At 50.3% G+C, this 18804-nt stretch overlaps 1 protein-coding gene across 2 annotated transcripts in view; it reads right to left on the bottom strand.

The window, feature by feature from the left end:
- Window positions 1-18804, bottom strand: part of LDLRAD4 (low density lipoprotein receptor class A domain containing 4) — a 169436-nt gene that overhangs the window by 100563 nt on the left and 50069 nt on the right. For both annotated transcript variants that reach the window (XM_032971019.2, XM_076074026.1), the window contains 2 exons: window positions 10762-11058; window positions 8581-8721 (listed from right to left, as the gene is read on the bottom strand). In XM_032971019.2, the coding sequence (XP_032826910.1) occupies window positions 8581-8721; window positions 10762-11058 (438 nt within the window). The remainder of the gene's footprint in view (window positions 1-8580; window positions 8722-10761; window positions 11059-18804) is intronic.

Below are 18804 nucleotides of genomic sequence, written 5' to 3'. Positions count from 1 at the left end.
ATGCGTTTTCAATCGAGATTTAAAAACGCACAGCTCCAGTGGCTTCCTAATAGGGAGAGAGAAACTAAAGAATTGCTCCCCTCTTCCTCTGCGGCCACTTTCCCTGCAAGCCGCGAGCCGTCTCCCTGGCCACTCTTCGGCGAGCCGTGCGGTAACAAGGGACACGGCGCGCCCCGACTGCGCTTTATCGACGGAAAGGCCGCACAACTCGTCGCGCAACCACACGGCCGCGTGTTTTGCACGGACGGCCGGAGGCCGCAACGAGGTGGGGAGGGGGGGTAGCGGGTCCCAATTTCTTCGGGCCTCCCGACTACGCCGGCGCTCGCCAATGCCTCCCGGGTGGCTCGCTCGGTGCGTCTGGGCCACTTCAGGGACTCCGCGCTCCGCATTATTTTACTAGGTAAGGCCCCACTGAGCTAGATGGCTCTTTAATCAGAAGTGACCTGGCTATCACAAATCATAGCTCAACGAAGTGGCTCATCATCATGTGGAAAATTATAGCAGCAGCTAAATAATCGAAACGCATGTTTATAAATGTGGAGGAAAAAGCCGGAGGACCCGGAGAAAAATCCACGCAACCACGGGAAGAGCGACATGCAAACTCCAAATATAGAGGAGTCAGAGTCGGGATCGAACCTACGACCCCTGTATACCAGGCGAGAGAGATAACATTTCACCACCGTGGCGCCCATGTACTGTGGGCCAACAATGTCAGCACCTTGAAGCAGGTTAAGGCGTCGCCTTAATCTGCCCCCCGGCTTACACTGGGACGCCGTGGTGGCGAGATGTTAACTGCCTCGCCTGGTATAAAGGCTGTGGGTTCGATCCCGACCCTGACTCCTGTAAATTTGGAGTTTGCATGTCTCTCTCCCCGTGGCCGCGTGGATTTTTCTCCGGATCTTCCGGTTTTTCCCTCCACATTTAGAATCAAAATGCGTTTAGAGTATTTGGCTGCTATAAATTTCCATGTGATAAGCTACTTCGTTAAACTATCAAGTGTGATGGTCAGGTCACTTCTAAAAAAATTGCTATAGAGCTTAGTGGGCCTTACTTGGTAAAATAAAAAATGGTTTAAATCGTTTTCGTTTTTAAATAGTTTACATTCCTGCACCCCTTATGTTCCCTGCCCCCCCCCCCACACCCCGCTGTGAAGTCATTTAGCCCCCCACTTGCAATGGCACTGCACATGCTCTTGAGCTAAAAGTGGAAGGGAACTCAGGCTGACAGTGAGCTTGGTTCCCAGTGGTTGCGGAAATGCAGCAACGGGCGTCACTCCCAACCCTCCAACACCACCAATCTGATATCGAACAGAGCTGCCATCTTTACACTCACAGAGTGAGTAGCGCTCGTGTGTCGAGAATGAGCTATGAAACCAGCCCTCCAAACTGGTTAAACCGTCGCTAACGACGGTGTCCCAGGCTCTTGAACGGTTCCTTCCCAAGGAATGAATGGGTGGAGAGCCGCGCTCAAGCCATCTCATTGACAGACGCGTTAATCACCCGACTACATCCAGCCTATGCCTAAAAAAACAACACAACGGTTCATGCAAAGTAATTAAAACTTAACTAAAACCTGCAAAAAAATTGGCAGGCTACCTCGCAAACTTTAATTACCCATTGCATCGCCTTCCCAGCAGACAGGGACAAAAAATAATCAATCTTTGATGAAACAGTAATTGCAAAAAAAATATAACGCTTAAATAATTGGACATTGCTGGCACAACATCAAACATCTATGCCCTGAAGATGAAATGGAACCTGTAAACGGAAGTGTTAAAAAAGACGGCATTTGTTTTGTGCAGAGTTTTATCTCACCACGCACATTGGCTTCCCAAAGCAGGGACTCAATTCCCAATTCACTTCCTTAATGCAGCACGGGACTGCAGCCAGGAAGTTAAAGGCACCTGTATGGTTTGCACAAACACGATTAGATGTGTATGCAACGATCTTGCGATGAGCACTGTGAAGGTGTGTGGACTACTTTGGACAAGTGCTGCCGCAAGGACCCGTCTTTGAACGTAAGCATGTATGGCGAACTTCTCTCGCACCATACGTAGCCAGCTGTGCTGATCGGGAGGAAGGATAACAAACTAGACGGAAAAAATCAGTTCTAAAGTAATGCATTTTCAATCTAGATTTAAAGGTGCATAGCCCCAGTGGCTCTCTAACATAAAGACCCACAGAAATATATTCAAGGCAAGACAGTGCGATTGTAGCCATGCAAACCTAACCTTGCAGAAAACCAATAGAGATACACAGAGATACACAGAGATACGGCAGTCCTCGCTTAATGTGCGGTGGTCAAACAATGTAGTTTTGATATAATGCGGTTACTTTATTTGGAAAAAATTTCGCACACTCTCACACTCACCCACACTCAGCCACTCTCACCCACACTCAGCCACTCTCACCCACACTCACCCACATTCACCCACACTCACCCTTACCTACACTTGCCCCTCTCGAGCATAGCACAAAGGGTGGGGGTGGTCATGTGGTGTGGTTGGAAACCACGAGCATGTACAGTGAGGGAAAAAAGTATTTGATCCCCTGCTGATTTTGTACGTTTGCCCACTGACAAAGAAATGATCAGTCTATAATTTTAATGGTAGGTTTATTTGAACAGTGAGAGACAGAATAACAACAAAAAAATCCAGAATAATGCATGTCAAAAATGTTATGAATTGATTTGTATTTTAATGAGGGAAATAAGTATTTGACCCCTCTGCAAAACATGACTTAGTACTTGGTGGCAAAACCTTTGTTGGCAATCACAGAGGTTAGACGTTTCTTGTAGTTGGCCACCAGGTTTGCACACATCTCAGGAGGGATTTTGTCCCACTCCTCTTTGCAGATCTTCTCCAAGTCATTAAGGTTTCGAGGCTGACGTTTGGCAACTCGAACCTTCAGCTCCCTCCACAGATTTTCTATGGGATTAAGGTCTGGAGACTGGCTAGGCCACTCCAGGACCTTAATGTGCTTTTTCTTGAGCCACTCCTTTGTTGCCTTGGCCGTGTGTTTTGGGTCATTGTCATGCTGGAATACCCATCCACGACCCATTTTCAATGCCCTGGCTGAGGGAAGGAGGTTCTCACTCAAGAATTGACGGTACATGGCCCCGTCCATCGTCCCTTTGATGCGGTGAAGTTGTCCTGTCCCCTTATCAGAAAAACACCCCCAAAGCATAATGTTTCCACCTCCATGTTTGATGGTGGGGATGGTGTTCTTGGGGTCATAGGCAGCATTCCTCCTCCTCCAAACACGGCGAGTTGAGTTGATGCCAAAGAGCTCCATTTTGGTCTCATCTGACCACAACACTTTCACCCAGTTGTCCTCTGAATCAATCAGATGTTCATTTGCAAACTTCAGACGGGCATGTATATGTGCTTTCTTGAGCAGGGGGACATTGCGGGCGCTGCAGGATTTCAGTACTTCACGGCGTAGTGTGTTACCAATTGGTTTCTTGGTCACTATGGTCCCAGCTGCCTTGAGATCATTGACAAAATCCTCCCGTGTAGTTCGGGGCTGATTCCTCACCGTTCTCACGATCATTGCAACTCCACGAGGTGAGATCTTGCATGGAGCCCCAGGCCAAGGGAGATTGACAGTTCTTTTGCGTTTCTTCCATTTGCGAATAATCGCACCAACTGTTGTCACCTTCTCACCAAGCTGCTTGGCAATGGTCTTGTAGCCCATTCCAGCCTTGTGTAGGTTTACAATCTTGTCCCTGACATCCTTGGAGAGCTCTTTGGTCTTGGCCATGGTGGAGAGTTTGGAATCTGATTGATTGATTGCTTCTGTGGACAGGTGTCTTTTATATAGGTAACAAGCTGAGATTAGGAGCACTCCCTTTAAGAGTGTGCTCCTAATCTCAGCTCGTTACCTGTATAAAAGACACCTGGGAGCCAGAAATCTTTCTGATTGAGAGGGAGTCAAATACTTATTTCCCTCATTAAAATGCAAATCAATTTATAACATTTTTGACATGCTTTTTTCTGGATTTAGTTGTTGTTATTCTGTCTCTCACTGATCAAATAAACCTACTATTAAAATTATAGACTGATCATTTCTTTGTTAGTGGGCAAACGTACAAAATCAGCAGAGGATCAAATACTTTTTTCCCTCACTGTATACACCCGCCTTCTTCATCCCAGTGCTGATGTGACAAATCACTGCACACCCACAAATTTGACAGCCAAACTGAGGACGATTCCAATTTGTCTACCAACCAACCGTACACAATTTTGAAAACAAATGGCGAACACTCAAGCGTAGCAGGGTTGCCGTGTGCGTGCACACGAGCGACGTTCTGCTGTGGCTGACAAAAGTGCTTGCCTCACAAGATTCGCGAGTTCCAATCCAGGATATGCGTTGACTTAGGATACCATCCCGTTGGGGTTGGTCGATGAGTACCATTTTGAGGGAAGTCAACCATTGTTGAACTATGTCATCCTTCCTCGCACCTCCGATTAGCACGGTTGGCTTCGTACGGTGCGAAAGAAGTTCAACATACATACAATACATTATTCAGAAGCTAACCCTCACTATAGGAATGTGGAATGTCCACCATACGTAGGCTCAAGGCTGACAAACATATTTGAGCATTGTCCCCTTTGCTTATTTGAGCTGGGAGACACTTTGATGCGACTGTGACTAGGAACTGTCTTGGTGGTTTATAAATTAAAGTATTAAAGCTTTCCTGACTGCATAAAATTACTCATTGTTTTTTTCGGTAAAGTCACGTATGTAGAAATACAATAAAATTATATTAAAACAAAAAACAATCACGACGTTTCGATCACAACGCAAGCGATCTTCATCAGGTGTCAAGAACAAATCACGGAGGTAAATACAACAAAAAGATGAGAGACGAGAATTCAACAAACCTGAAAAAACATTATGTGAAGCACATCCAGTCAGGCCGACAACACAGTTAGACACTTCCTGATAGACCACGAATATTCAGAAGTGTTAAATTTCGTGTTCAACCTTTGGATTGCACATACCAGCATAGATAGAATGAAAAATACGAGGTACACGGTCAGTAGAAATACATATACAAGTCCACCAAGAGGTAAGGAGGGAGGAAAGACGGACAGGGAGGCAGAGAGAGGGGGAGGGGCGGAGGGATGAACAGAAGCTTAAATAGGAAATACGGTTGGAGGGGGGTAGGGGCCAGAGTGAGAGCGGCAGCTCAAACACGCACATCTTACACATACAAAACGGCAGCTCAAAAAAGGACCACCTCTTGTAAATACAAAACGGCAGCTCAAAGAATACGTGACCTTACCGAAAAAAACAATGAGTAATTTTATGCAGTCATGAAAGCTTTAATACTTTATTATCACACTTCTACGGGGAAGTTACCGTTGTAATTATGTGTAAGATGTGCCCTTTTTTGAGCTGCCGTTTTGTATTTACAAGAGGTGGTCATTTTTTGAGCTGCCGTTTTGTACGTGTAAGATGTGCGTGTTTGAGCTGCCGCTCTCGCTCTGGCCCCTACCCCCCTCCAACCGTATTTCCTATTTAAGCTTCTGTTCATCCCCCCCCCCCTCTCTCTCTGCCTCCCTGTCCGTCTTTCCTCCCTCCTTACCTCTTGGTGGACTTGTATATGTATTTCTACTGACCGTGTACTTCGTATTTTTCATTCTGCCTATGCTGGTATGTGCAATCCAAAGGTTGAACACTAAATTTAACACTTCTGAAATTCGTGGTCCGCCAGGAAGTGTCTAACTGTGTTGTTGGCCTGACTGGATGTGCTTCACATAATGTTTTTTCAGGTTTGTTGAATTCTCATCTCTCATCTTTTTGTTGTATTTACCTCCGTGATTTGTTCTTGACACCTGATGAAGATCGCTTGCGTTGTGATCGAAACGTCATGATTCTTTTTTGTTTTAATATAATTTTATTGTATTTCTACATACGTGACTTTACCGAAAAAAACAATGAGTAGGTTTATAAATTGTACACGTACAAAAAACATTTCCCGTTCCCTATTGCTCAGCATTGTCCAAGTGGTGGCAACAACGCTCATCACTTCACAATCGCCACTGGAAGCCGATCCGTTTCTAATCTGTCTGCATGACAATTTCCAACCGGTCCATAAGTTCTTTCGAATCTCAAAGTTGATTTTGTTCACGGCAGTATCACGGCAAATTACAAAAAAAAACTCAACACATTCGTCAACAGCACTGCCTGAAGAGGAACAGTGGATAAGAGGCGACGTTTTGGGCGATGGTCCTCTCTCACAGCACGCAAATAACGGAAAATTAAGACATGCGCTCACGCAGACACACGGAGTCACAAAGAAAACGATACAAAACCTGTGCATTCAGTCTTCCTGTACGCGGCGCCCAACACACGGTGTCCCGCACGTTGCCCTGTGCAGTGTGCCGCGTGTAGGATGCCGCGTGCAATGTGCCGTGAGCCACGTGCAGTGTGCCGCGTGTAGCGAGCCGCGCGCCCTGCAGCCCGCGGTGTGTGGCGTGCCAGACATGATGGCGTGCGCCGTGCGTTCAGCATCGCGAGTCATCACGCGGCCCGCCATGTGCCACGCATAGTAACATTGCACGCAATGTGACGTTAAACGCATTGTGACATTACAATACGTGCAACGCTACATATCATGTGCAGTGTGTCACATTTTACACCCAGCACTTCATGCACGCACTATGTAAGCACTATGCCCTGCGCTTCACGCTTCATGTACAGATAGTCCCCAAGTTACGATGGTCCGACTTACGATATTTCGATCTTACGATGGCGATAGCGATACGGCAAAATTGTAAAATATTACTCTTTGGTTCTATTCGGTAAAGTCACGTAGGTAAAAAAATAACACAACAAAAATCACGACGTTTCGGCCACAACACAAGCGGCCTTCATCAGGTGAAGGGACCAGCTGTCTCGAGGACAGCGCTGGAGTGAAACACAGCCACGCTCAGACCGCGACCTTTAAGCTGTGTGCGAGGAAACAAGGTGCCTTGACAAAGGAATTAGCATAAAAAATAGCATTTGATTGGCCGACTTAGCATTATGAACGGTGTAGAGGTGGTGTACATGCGGGTGAACAAGCCGGTTGGCGCGGGGGGGAGGGGGAGTTTACCTATTGATGGTGTGAAAAGGGAATTTTTAAGAGCTGCGAAAGTTTGGGGTACCACTACTTGAAAAATATACTGTACCATTGAAAATTAGTTTAATGTTTGGTTCGATTTAGAACAGCGTGGCTGTGTTTCACTCCAGCGCTGTCCTCGAGACAGCCTGGTCCCTTCACCTGATGAAGGCTGCTTGTGTTGTGGCCGAAACGTCGTGATTTTTGTTGTTTCATCTTTTACCTACGTGACTTTACCGAATAGAACCAAAGAGTATGGATCCTTGCAGTCACGAAAGCTTTAAATCTAGAATTGTAAAATATTTTAAATTTTGCGCGGCAGGCAAACGCAGCAGCGTACGAGGTACGATACTGTACGTTGGGACGCTGCCGGGATGTACGCGTCTCCCGCCTTGTGTGGTGATGCCTCACTCTCACCATATTAAAAGTTTTTATAGCAGATAGGATTGTTTCCTGAAAAAAACTTTCTATTAAATTGCAGTTCATATATGTAGGCTAAGAATTTACCTTGGTTTTTTTACTTTACATTTTACTGTGCAATACAGTATTGTAATTAATAAATACATAGAGTATATAGTTTATAATGTACAATACTGTAAATTGCTCTGTTTTGCTAAATTATCACCATTCTTTAAGACTCCTGGGTAGGCTAGGGCCATCTTCGACGTACGATATTTTTGACTTACGATGGGGTCGTCGTAACGCATCTCCATCATAAGTAGAAGACTACCTGTACTGTGTTAGGTGTTTCGTGCTGTATATTGAGGAAAGTACTACTGCCGTGCATTAGTCACCGATTATCATGCTTTATGTTATGCACTAAGTATTGTGTCGGCAATGTGTCTGTGCAACATGTTCCAGGCTTTATGTGCATGTATTATCTGCTCTATGTTATGTAGCCTGTCTTATCTGCCGCACGTTAAGTGGCTTGCATTAAGTGCAGCACGTCACGTAGGACATGTCTTGCTCGCGCTGCACGACGTGCTGCTCTTAGATGCCGCATCATGTATTATCTCCCGGGGATTAATTGTCATTTATGAAGTGCTGCACATCCGCACATTATGTTTCGTGTATGACGTATGCTGTTTCGCATCACGTGCTATTGTATTACCTTCCAAGTGTTATGTGCCATGTATTAAGTGATGTGTGCTGTGTGCCATGTACCATTAATTATGTCCCGCACTGGATGTCATGTGCTATGAATTGTCACGTATTAAATGCCTTGTATTATGTGGTGTGTTGCATGTAATGCACTGTGCATCACGTGCAATGCATTACAAGTTTCCTATTACATGCGGTGTTGTGTCATGCACTGCACTTCGTGTACCCTACAGGATGGTCTCTGCATTACGTGTCGCGCGCGGTTACGTGCCGCGTGCGTGGTTAACTGCCGCGTGCGTGGTTATGTGTCGGGAGCGGTTACGTGTTGCGTGCATGGTTATGTGTCGCGCCCGTGGTTACGCGCCATACCCTGCAGGCTGCGGTGCGACGGTTGGTCAGTGCCGGGGCTGCAGCCCTCCTCGTCGCTGGCGTCAGCACACTGGCTCGCCCCGTCACACCTCATCAGCGAGGAGGAGACGCACTGCCCGTCCCGGCAGCGGAACTTGCACTCTGAAACGCAGTAAGAAGCAGCGCACACGCTCAGGAATTCGGCACGCCTCGTGCACACTGGCAGCACATGCTGTGCTTCTTCTCCGTCTCATCTCAGTCTAACTGCACCATTGCTCTCGTGGAATGAGATAAGGACATTCTTCGTTTGCAACTCTTTAAAATAATCATTCAAATTCATAACGCGCATTCCATACGAGGATCCAAATGCAGTGAACACCTCGTGTGAGACCAAGTCACAAAGCCTTCTTCGAGGTCCGTCCGCTTGTCTCTTAGCCACACGAGGTGATGCACCTTCCCACACAACCCTCTACGGAGGAGTGTTTGTCACATGGGAATGAAAATTAAAGCGTTTGAATCTCCAAAATTAAGTTAAAATCCGATTTTGGCTTTCCTTGTTTTTCCTTTAAAACCGAGATACGAGAGAAAACGTTCCAAGGGGTGCCTTAGACCGCCGTGTGGTTTGTCCGTTTGCGTGTGCCAATCGGTGTGCTCGTTACTACCATTCCACTGGAAACGATGACTGCTTCCCAACTTTCAGGATGGGGAATCGTTTCTGAAAACGGTGACCGTTTATCATTCAACGGCACGAGTTCTCATCCAGTCAGGTCCACAGTGGCTCACGTTTCCACAAACGGCACCACGACCCGAACCTCCCCACTCCCATTCTTCCCAACCCCTCACTCTTCACACTCCCACCGTCTGTCTGCCGCTCCCAACCCAGACAACAGCCCAACAGACTATTTCACGAGCCTGTCGTGCCAACGAGACCACGCTGTATGATCATCGCCATCGCAGTTACATTGCCGCAACTGTAATAGTCCACTCCTCGACACCACCGGGTCTTGGGTGCCGCGGCAGCGAGATGTTAACTACCTCGCCTGGTATACAGGAGGTTATAGGTTCAATCCTGACCCTGACGCCTGTATATTTGGAGTTTCCATGTTCTCCCTGTGGATGAGTGGATTTTTCTCCGGGTGCTCCGTTTTTCCCCTCCACATTTAGAGTCAACGTGCATTTAGAGTATTTGGCTGGTATACATTTCCACATGATGAGATGCCACTTGGTTGAGCTATCATTTGTGGCCAAGCTGCTTCAGAAAAAGAGCTACATAGCTCCGTGGGCATTATCTGGTCAAATAACAAAAAAATAGTTTAGTCTTTGATAGAGATCGCCCTCGGTGCATCGTGTCTCTCGTTGCAGCTGACGCTTTTCCACGAGGGTTCACGTTGAGAGGTGACAGACATCAGTCGGCCGATGAGCAGCAAGAGAAAAGCGCTCTGAAGAGCCGATATGATTTTGCAAAATAATGTAAAAGCACCTCTGTGGAATGCCTGCAATGGCGCTCTAGCAACGTCATCGATTTGAAACAGCTTTTAACACATCGCTGCAGTGGTGTCACTGCAGTGCACTCTTAAAGACAGCTTTAAAGTAATTTTCTCATGAACGAAGCTTCAAGCTTGTACGGACAGCCCGGGACCCATATTGGAGGTGCGTAAAGCTACACGACCACGGCAAGTTGTTGTTTTCGACTGCATATATCTTTTATATGCAGAGGGAGATGTGCAGGGTGGCTCAGAAGTCAGGCGGGCCACCTGCGAGTGAACGGGGTGGGGTTCATAAGCGTAGTGAGTTGACAGTCTCAACCCCTTCACCAGTGAATATAAAAAACAAATGCTGCATTCAATCTGGATGTGCACTTACTTTGGATGCATTCCCACTGTGAGAATAAAAAATAAGATTGACCGTGTTGTGATGAACATTTCTTCTTGCATGCAGAGTTGGGGAGGTGGGGGGGGGTGAGGAGAGTACTGCCCCCTCCTGTGTAGTCCAGAAGTCAGAGGGAGCTCTGTGATATCCGCTTTTGTGGGCCGCTCTCCAACACAAAGGGTCGCACTACTCTGCGAGGGTTTCATGTGGAACCTTCGTGTCACCGCGCGACGGAATGAAAACTGACAACTGACGGACACTCGGAGACGTGCCGAGACCGCAACGCGGCTTCGCGTGCGGAGGGAGGCGGCGGTGAGGGACGGCGCCGCTCACCGGTGAAGGTCACCGTCGCCTGAAACTCCGCGGCCGCCACGCTGCCCTCGGCGGCGCCGGCCCCCGCCCACTGGAACTCGAGCGTCAGCTCGCCGCGGCTGGACAGGACGCTCCGGAAGGGCGCCGCCGCCGGCGGCGCGGCCGGCGCGCCCGCGGAGGCCGGCCGCTCGCTGCAGATGCGCAGGAGGCGCAGCGGCGCGGACGGGGGGCCCTCGCCGTCTGGGAAGCCATCGCGCACCTCCAGCCAGGGCAGGCCGCAGGCGGCTCGCGGCGTCGTGTTCACATCGCTCGCCACGCCTGTCCGGGAAACGCCGTGCCATTGAGAAGCCGCGTCAAGCAGCCGCGTTCGGTTCAGACAACGCTGGGTGAGAGAATTGCTGCTCGTGCAACGTGTGGAGTGTGCGAGCTTGAGGTGGTGTGGTCGTGCAACGTGTCTACATAGCCAGCCGAGCTACTCGGTGGTGCGGGGAAAGGACATCAACGTGTGGAGTGTGCGAGCTTGAGGTGGTGTGGTCGTGCAACGTTTGTACAACGTTCAAGACCTTGGTTGGGCGCGCGCGAGACCAGCGTGTGGTGCAAGAGACGCGAAATCGCCGAGACGTCGTTAAGGTCCATGAGATCGTGGTAAGGCGTGTGACGCATAAACAGGGTGGGCAAGAAGACTTTGCTTGTGAGGAGAGCATGAAGAATGAGTGTGAATGTGTAAGGCCTGGGAGGAACGAGGCGTGGTGAGGCGATGGGTGCAATATTTGTGATGTCACTGGGAGGTGTGTGAAACTAAATCTGGCTGTCGCATCATGAAGCTAGTTGTAATTACTAGCGAAACGTCATCCTCAGATTGTAAATGTTGTGGCTTGGCTCTCCAACACACTGGTGTTGCTGTACTAGTGACGAATTGGCATGTTCTGTTTACGTGACAACCCTTACTAGTTGGCTGTGTCGGGTGGTGGCGGGTTTAAACGACACATTTATATATTTACGCGACTTAACCCAAAAAAAACTCTATTATGGATGAACTAAACAATGTTTTTTTTTTATTTTGCCAGGTAGGGCCCACTGAGCTACGAAACTCTTTTTCAGAAGCGAACTGGCCACAAATGATAGCTCAACGAAGTGGCTTGTCACGTGGAATTTTATAGCTGCCAATACTCTGAATCCATGATCTTGATTCTAAATGTGAAGGGATACAAATCCTCACAACCACGGGGAGGGAAACATGCAAACCCCAAAAATACAGGCGTCAAGGTCTGGATCAAACCCATGACCTCCTGTGCACCAAACGAGGTCGTTAACATCTCGCCAACGTGGCACCCCTAATGTGGGTCGTGTATGGTAGGATGCGTGGGTTCTTGATATTGAGGCCCCAGCTTTGTTTGTGTGGCCAGTGCGAGGGCTGTGAGCTCAGGCTCAGGTGTGAGACCAGGACGGAGTGGGTTAAGGTGTGAGACCAGGACGGAGTGGGTTAAGGTGCTCGACCAGGACGGAGTGAGTTAAGGTGTTAGACCAGGACGGTGTGGGTTAAGGTGTGAGACCAGGACGGAGTGGGTTAAGTTGTGAGACCAAGACAGTGCGGGTTAAGGTGTGAGACAAGGACGGAGTGAGTTAAGGTGTTAGACCAGGACGGTGTGGGTTAAGGTGTGAGACCAGGACGGAGTGGGTTAAGTTGTGAGACCAAGACAGTGCGGGTTAAGATGTGAGACCAGGACGGAGCGGGTTAAGGTGTGAGGCCAGGACGGAGTGGGTTAAGGTGTGAGACCAGGACGGAGTGGGTTAAGGTGTGAGACCAGGACGAAGTAGGTTAAGGTGTGAGACCAGGACGGAGTGGGTTAAGGAGTGAGACCAGAACGGAGTGGGTTAAGGTGTTAGACCAGGACAGTGTGGGTTAAGGTGTGAGACCAGGACGGAGTGGGTTAAGGTGTGAGACCAGGACGAAGTGGGTTAAGGTGTGAGACCAGGACGGAGTGGGTTAAGATGTGAGACCAGGATAGAGTGGGTTAAGGTGTGAGACCAGGACGGAGTGGGTTAAGGTGTGAGACCAGGACGGAGTGGGTTAAGGTGCTCGACCAGGACAGAGTGGGTTAAGGTGTGAGACCAGGACGGAGTGGGTTAAGGTGTTAGACCAGGACGGAGTGGGTTAAGATGTGAGACCAGGACGGAGTGGGTTAAGGTGTGAGACCAGGACGGAGTGGGTTAAGGTGCTCGACCAGGACAGAGTGGGTTAAGGTGTGAGACCAGGACGGAGTGGGTTAAGGTGTTAGACCAGGACGGAGTGGGTTAAGGTGTGAGACCAGGACGGAATGGGTTAAGGTGTGAGACCAGGACAGTGTGGGTTAAGGTGTGAGACCAGGACGGAGTGGGTTAAGGTGTGAGACCAGGACGGAATGGGTTAAGGTGTGAGACCAGGACGGATTGGGTTAAGGTGTGAGACCAGGACAGTGTGGGTTAAGGTGTGAGACCAGGACGGAGTGGGTTAAGATGTGAGCCCAGGACAGAGTGGGTTAAGGTGTTAGACCAGGACAGTGTGGGTTAAGGTGTGAGACGAGGACGGAGTGGGTTAAGATGTGTGACCAAGACGGAGTGGGTTAAGGTGTGAGACCAGGACGGAGTGGGTTAAGGTGTGAGACCAGGACGGAGTGGGTTAAGGTGTGAGACCAGGACGGAGTGGGTTAAGGTGTGAGACCAGGACAGTGTGGGTTAAGGTGTAAGACCAGGACGGAGTGGGTTAAGGTGTGAGACCAGGACGGAGTGGGTGAAGGTGTTAGACCAGGACGGAGTGGGTTACGGTGTGAGACCAGGACAGTGTGGGTTAAGGTGTGAGACCAGGACAGAGTGGGTTAAGGTGTGAGACCAGGACGGAGTGGGTTAAGGTGTGAGACCAGGACAGTGTGGATTAAGGTGTGAGACAAGGAAGGAGTGGGTTAAAGTGTGAGATCAGAAGGAGTGGGTTAAGGTGTTAGACCAGGACGGAGTGGGTTAAGGTGTTAGACCAGGACGGAGTGGGTTAAGGTGTGAGACCAGGACGGAGTGGGTTAAGGTGTGAGACCAGGACGGAGTGGGTTAAGGGGTTAGACCAGGACGGAGTGGGTTAAGGTGTGAGACCAGGACAGTGTGGGTTAAGGTGTGAGACCAGGACGGAGTGGGTTAAGGTGTGAGCCAGGACGGAGTGGGTTAAGGTGTGAGACCAGGATGGAGTGGGTTAAGATGTGAGACCAGGACGGAGTGGGTTAAGGTGTTAGACCAGGACAGAGTGGGTTAAGGTGTTAGACCAGGACAGAGTGGGTTAAGGTGTGAGACCAGGACAGAGTAGGTTAAGGTGTGAGACCAGGACAGAGTGGGTTAAGGAGTGAGACCAGGACGGAGTGGGTTAAGGTGTTAGACCAGGACGGAATGGGTTAAGGTGTGAGACCAGGACGGAGTGGGTTAAGGCGTGAGACCAGGACAGTGTGGGTTAAGGTGTGCGACCAGGACGGAGTGGGTTAAGATGTGAGACCAGGACGGAGTGGATTAAGGTGTGAGACCAAGACGGAGTGGGTTAAGGTGTTAGACCAGGACGGTGTGGGTTAAGGTGTGAGACCAGGACGGAATGGGTTAAGGTGTGAGACCAGGACAGTGTGGGTTAAGGTGTGAGACCAGGACGGAGTGGGTTAAGGTGTGAGACCAGGACGGAATGGGTTAAGGTGTGAGACCAGGACGGATTGGGTTAAGGTGTGAGACCAGGACAGTGTGGGTTAAGGTGTGAGACCAGGACGGAGTGGGTTAAGATGTGAGCCCAGGACAGAGTGGGTTAAGGTGTTAGACCAGGACAGTGTGGGTTAAGGTGTGAGACGAGGACGGAGTGGGTTAAGATGTGTGACCAGGACGGAGTGGGTTAAGGTGTGAGTCCAGGACGGAGTGGGTTAAGGTGTGAGACCAGGACGGAGTGGGTTAAGGTGTGAGACCAGGACGGAGTGGGTTAAGGTGTGAGACCAGGACAGTGTGGGTTAAGGTGCAAGACCAGGACGGAGTGGGTTAAGGTGTGAGACCAGGACGGAGTGGGTGAAGGTGTTAGACCAGGACGGAGTGGGTTACGGTGTGAGACCAGGACAGTGTGGGTTAAGGTGTGAGACCAGGACAGAGTGGGTTAAGGTGTGAGACCAGGACGGAGTGGGTTAAGGTGTGAGACCAGGACAGTGTGGATTAAGGTGTGAGACAAGGAAGGAGTGGGTTAAAGTGTGAGATCAGAAGGAGTGGGTTAAGGTGTTAGACCAGGACGGAGTGGGTTAAGGTGTTAGACCAGGACGGAGTGGGTTAAGGTGTGAGACCAGGACGGAGTGGGTTAAGGTGTGAGACCAGGACGGAGTGGGTTAAGGGGTTAGACCAGGATGGAGTGGGTTAAGGTGTGAGACCAGGACAGTGTGGGTTAAGGTGTGAGACCAGGACGGAGTGGGTTAAGGTGTGAGCCAGGACGGAGTGGGTTAAGGTGTGAGACCAGGATGGAGTGGGTTAAGATGTGAGACCAGGACGGAGTGGGTTAAGGTGTTAGACCAGGACAGAGTGGGTTAAGGTGTTAGACCAGGACAGAGTGGGTTAAGGTGTGAGACCAGGACAGAGTAGGTTAAGGTGTGAGACCAGGACAGAGTGGGTTAAGGAGTGAGACCAGGACGGAGTGGGTTAAGGTGTTAGACCAGGACGGAATGGGTTAAGGTGTGAGACCAGGACGGAGTGGGTTAAGGCGTGAGACCAGGACAGTGTGGGTTAAGGTGTGCGACCAGGACGGAGTGGGTTAAGATGTGAGACCAGGACGGAGTGGATTAAGGTGTGAGACCAAGACGGAGTGGGTTAAGGTGTTAGACCAGGACGGTGTGGGTTAAGGTGTGAGACCAGGACGGAGTGGGTTAAGGTGTGAGTCCAGGACGGAGTGGGTTAAGGTGTTAGACCAGGATGGTGTGGGTTAAGGTGTGAGACCAGGATGGTGTGGGTTAAGGTGTTAGACCAGGACGGAGTGGGTTAAGGTGTGAGACCAGGACGGAGTGGGTTAAGATGTGAGACCAGGACAGAGTGGGTTAAGGTGTTAGACCAGGACAGTGTGGGTTAAGGTGTGAGACGAGGACGGAGTGGGTTAAGATGTGTGACCAGGACGGAGTGGGTTAAGGTGTGAGACAGGACGGAGTGGGTTAAGGTGTGAGACTAGGACAGAGTGGGTTAAGGTGTGAGACCAGGACGGAGTGGGTTAAGGTGTGAGACCAGGACAGTGTGGGTTAAGGTGTAAGACCAGGACGGAGTGGGTTAAGGTGTGAGACCAGGACGGAGTGGGTGAAGGTGTTAGACCAGGACGGAGTGGGTTACGGTGTGAGACCAGGACAGTGTGGGTTAAGGTGTGAGACCAGGACAGAGTGGGTTAAGGTGTGAGACCAGGACGGAGTGGGTTAAGGTGTGAGACCAGGACAGTGTGGATTAAGGTGTGAGACAAGGACGGAGTGGGATAAAGTGTGAGATCAGAAGGAGTGGGTTAAGGTGTTAGACCAGGACGGAGTGGGTTAAGGTGTTAGACCAGGACGGAGTGGGTTAAGGTGTGAGACCAGGACGGAGTGGGTTAAGGTGTGAGACCAGGACGGAGTGGGTTAAGGGGTTAGACCAGGACGGAGTGGGTGAAGGTGTTAGACCAGGACGGAGTGGGTTACGGTGTGAGACCAGGACAGTGTGGGTTAAGGTGTGAGACCAGGACAGAGTGGGTTAAGGTGTGAGACCAGGACGGAGTGGGTTAAGGTGTGAGACCAGGACAGTGTGGATTAAGGTGTGAGACAAGGACGGAGTGGGTTACGGTGTGAGACCAGGACAGTGTGGGTTAAGGTGTGAGACCAGGACAGAGTGGGTTAAGGTGTGAGACCAGGACGGAGTGGGTTAAGGTGTGAGACCAGGACAGTGTGGATTAAGGTGTGAGACAAGGAAGGAGTGGGTTAAAGTGTGAGATCAGAAGGAGTGGGTTAAGGTGTTAGACCAGGACGGAGTGGGTTAAGGTGTTAGACCAGGACGGAGTGGGTTAAGGTGTGAGACCAGGACGGAGTGGGTTAAGGTGTGAGACCAGGACGGAGTGGGTTAAGGGGTTAGACCAGGACGGAGTGGGTTAAGGTGTGAGACCAGGACAGTGTGGGTTAAGGTGTGAGACCAGGACGGAGTGGGTTAAGGTGTGAGCCAGGACGGAGTGGGTTAAGGTGTGAGACCAGGATGGAGTGGGTTAAGATGTGAGACCAGGACGGAGTGGGTTAAGGTGTTAGACCAGGACAGAGTGGGTTAAGGTGTTAGACCAGGACAGAGTGGGTTAAGGTGTGAGACCAGGACAGAGTAGGTTAAGGTGTGAGACCAGGACAGAGTGGGTTAAGGAGTGAGACCAGGACGGAGTGGGTTAAGGTGTTAGACCAGGACGGAATGGGTTAAGGTGTGAGACCAGGACGGAGTGGGTTAAGGCGTGAGACCAGGACAGTGTGGGTTAAGGTGTGCGACCAGGACGGAGTGGGTTAAGATGTGAGACCAGGACGGAGTGGATTAAGGTGTGAGACCAAGACGGAGTGGGTTAAGGTGTTAGACCAGGACGGTGTGGGTTAAGGTGTGAGACCAGGACGGAATGGGTTAAGGTGTGAGACCAGGACAGTGTGGGTTAAGGTGTGAGACCAGGACGGAGTGGGTTAAGGTGTGAGACCAGGACGGAATGGGTTAAGGTGTGAGACCAGGACGGATTGGGTTAAGGTGTGAGACCAGGACAGTGTGGGTTAAGGTGTGAGACCAGGACGGAGTGGGTTAAGATGTGAGCCCAGGACAGAGTGGGTTAAGGTGTTAGACCAGGACAGTGTGGGTTAAGGTGTGAGACGAGGACGGAGTGGGTTAAGATGTGTGACCAGGACGGAGTGGGTTAAGGTGTGAGTCCAGGACGGAGTGGGTTAAGGTGTGAGACCAGGACGGAGTGGGTTAAGGTGTGAGACCAGGACGGAGTGGGTTAAGGTGTGAGACCAGGACAGTGTGGGTTAAGGTGCAAGACCAGGACGGAGTGGGTTAAGGTGTGAGACCAGGACGGAGTGGGTGAAGGTGTTAGACCAGGACGGAGTGGGTTACGGTGTGAGACCAGGACAGTGTGGGTTAAGGTGTGAGACCAGGACAGAGTGGGTTAAGGTGTGAGACCAGGACGGAGTGGGTTAAGGTGTGAGACCAGGACAGTGTGGATTAAGGTGTGAGACAAGGAAGGAGTGGGTTAAAGTGTGAGATCAGAAGGAGTGGGTTAAGGTGTTAGACCAGGACGGAGTGGGTTAAGGTGTTAGACCAGGACGGAGTGGGTTAAGGTGTGAGACCAGGACGGAGTGGGTTAAGGTGTGAGACCAGGACGGAGTGGGTTAAGGGGTTAGACCAGGATGGAGTGGGTTAAGGTGTGAGACCAGGACAGTGTGGGTTAAGGTGTGAGACCAGGACGGAGTGGGTTAAGGTGTGAGCCAGGACGGAGTGGGTTAAGGTGTGAGACCAGGATGGAGTGGGTTAAGATGTGAGACCAGGACGGAGTGGGTTAAGGTGTTAGACCAGGACAGAGTGGGTTAAGGTGTTAGACCAGGACAGAGTGGGTTAAGGTGTGAGACCAGGACAGAGTAGGTTAAGGTGTGAGACCAGGACAGAGTGGGTTAAGGAGTGAGACCAGGACGGAGTGGGTTAAGGTGTTAGACCAGGACGGAATGGGTTAAGGTGTGAGACCAGGACGGAGTGGGTTAAGGCGTGAGACCAGGACAGTGTGGGTTAAGGTGTGCGACCAGGACGGAGTGGGTTAAGATGTGAGACCAGGACGGAGTGGATTAAGGTGTGAGACCAAGACGGAGTGGGTTAAGGTGTTAGACCAGGACGGTGTGGGTTAAGGTGTGAGACCAGGACGGAGTGGGTTAAGGTGTGAGTCCAGGACGGAGTGGGTTAAGGTGTTAGACCAGGATGGTGTGGGTTAAGGTGTGAGACCAGGATGGTGTGGGTTAAGGTGTTAGACCAGGACGGAGTGGGTTAAGGTGTGAGACCAGGACGGAGTGGGTTAAGATGTGA

The sequence above is a fragment of the Petromyzon marinus genome, chromosome 45 (genome assembly GCF_048934315.1).
Source record: "Petromyzon marinus isolate PM22_M1 ecotype Great Lakes invasive population chromosome 45, UKy_Petmar_22M1.pri1.0, whole genome shotgun sequence".
Taxonomy (NCBI): domain Eukaryota; kingdom Metazoa; phylum Chordata; class Hyperoartia; order Petromyzontiformes; family Petromyzontidae; genus Petromyzon; species Petromyzon marinus.
The sequence above is the reverse complement of the archived record's forward strand: the minus strand, read 5'-3'. Positions and strand labels throughout refer to the sequence as shown.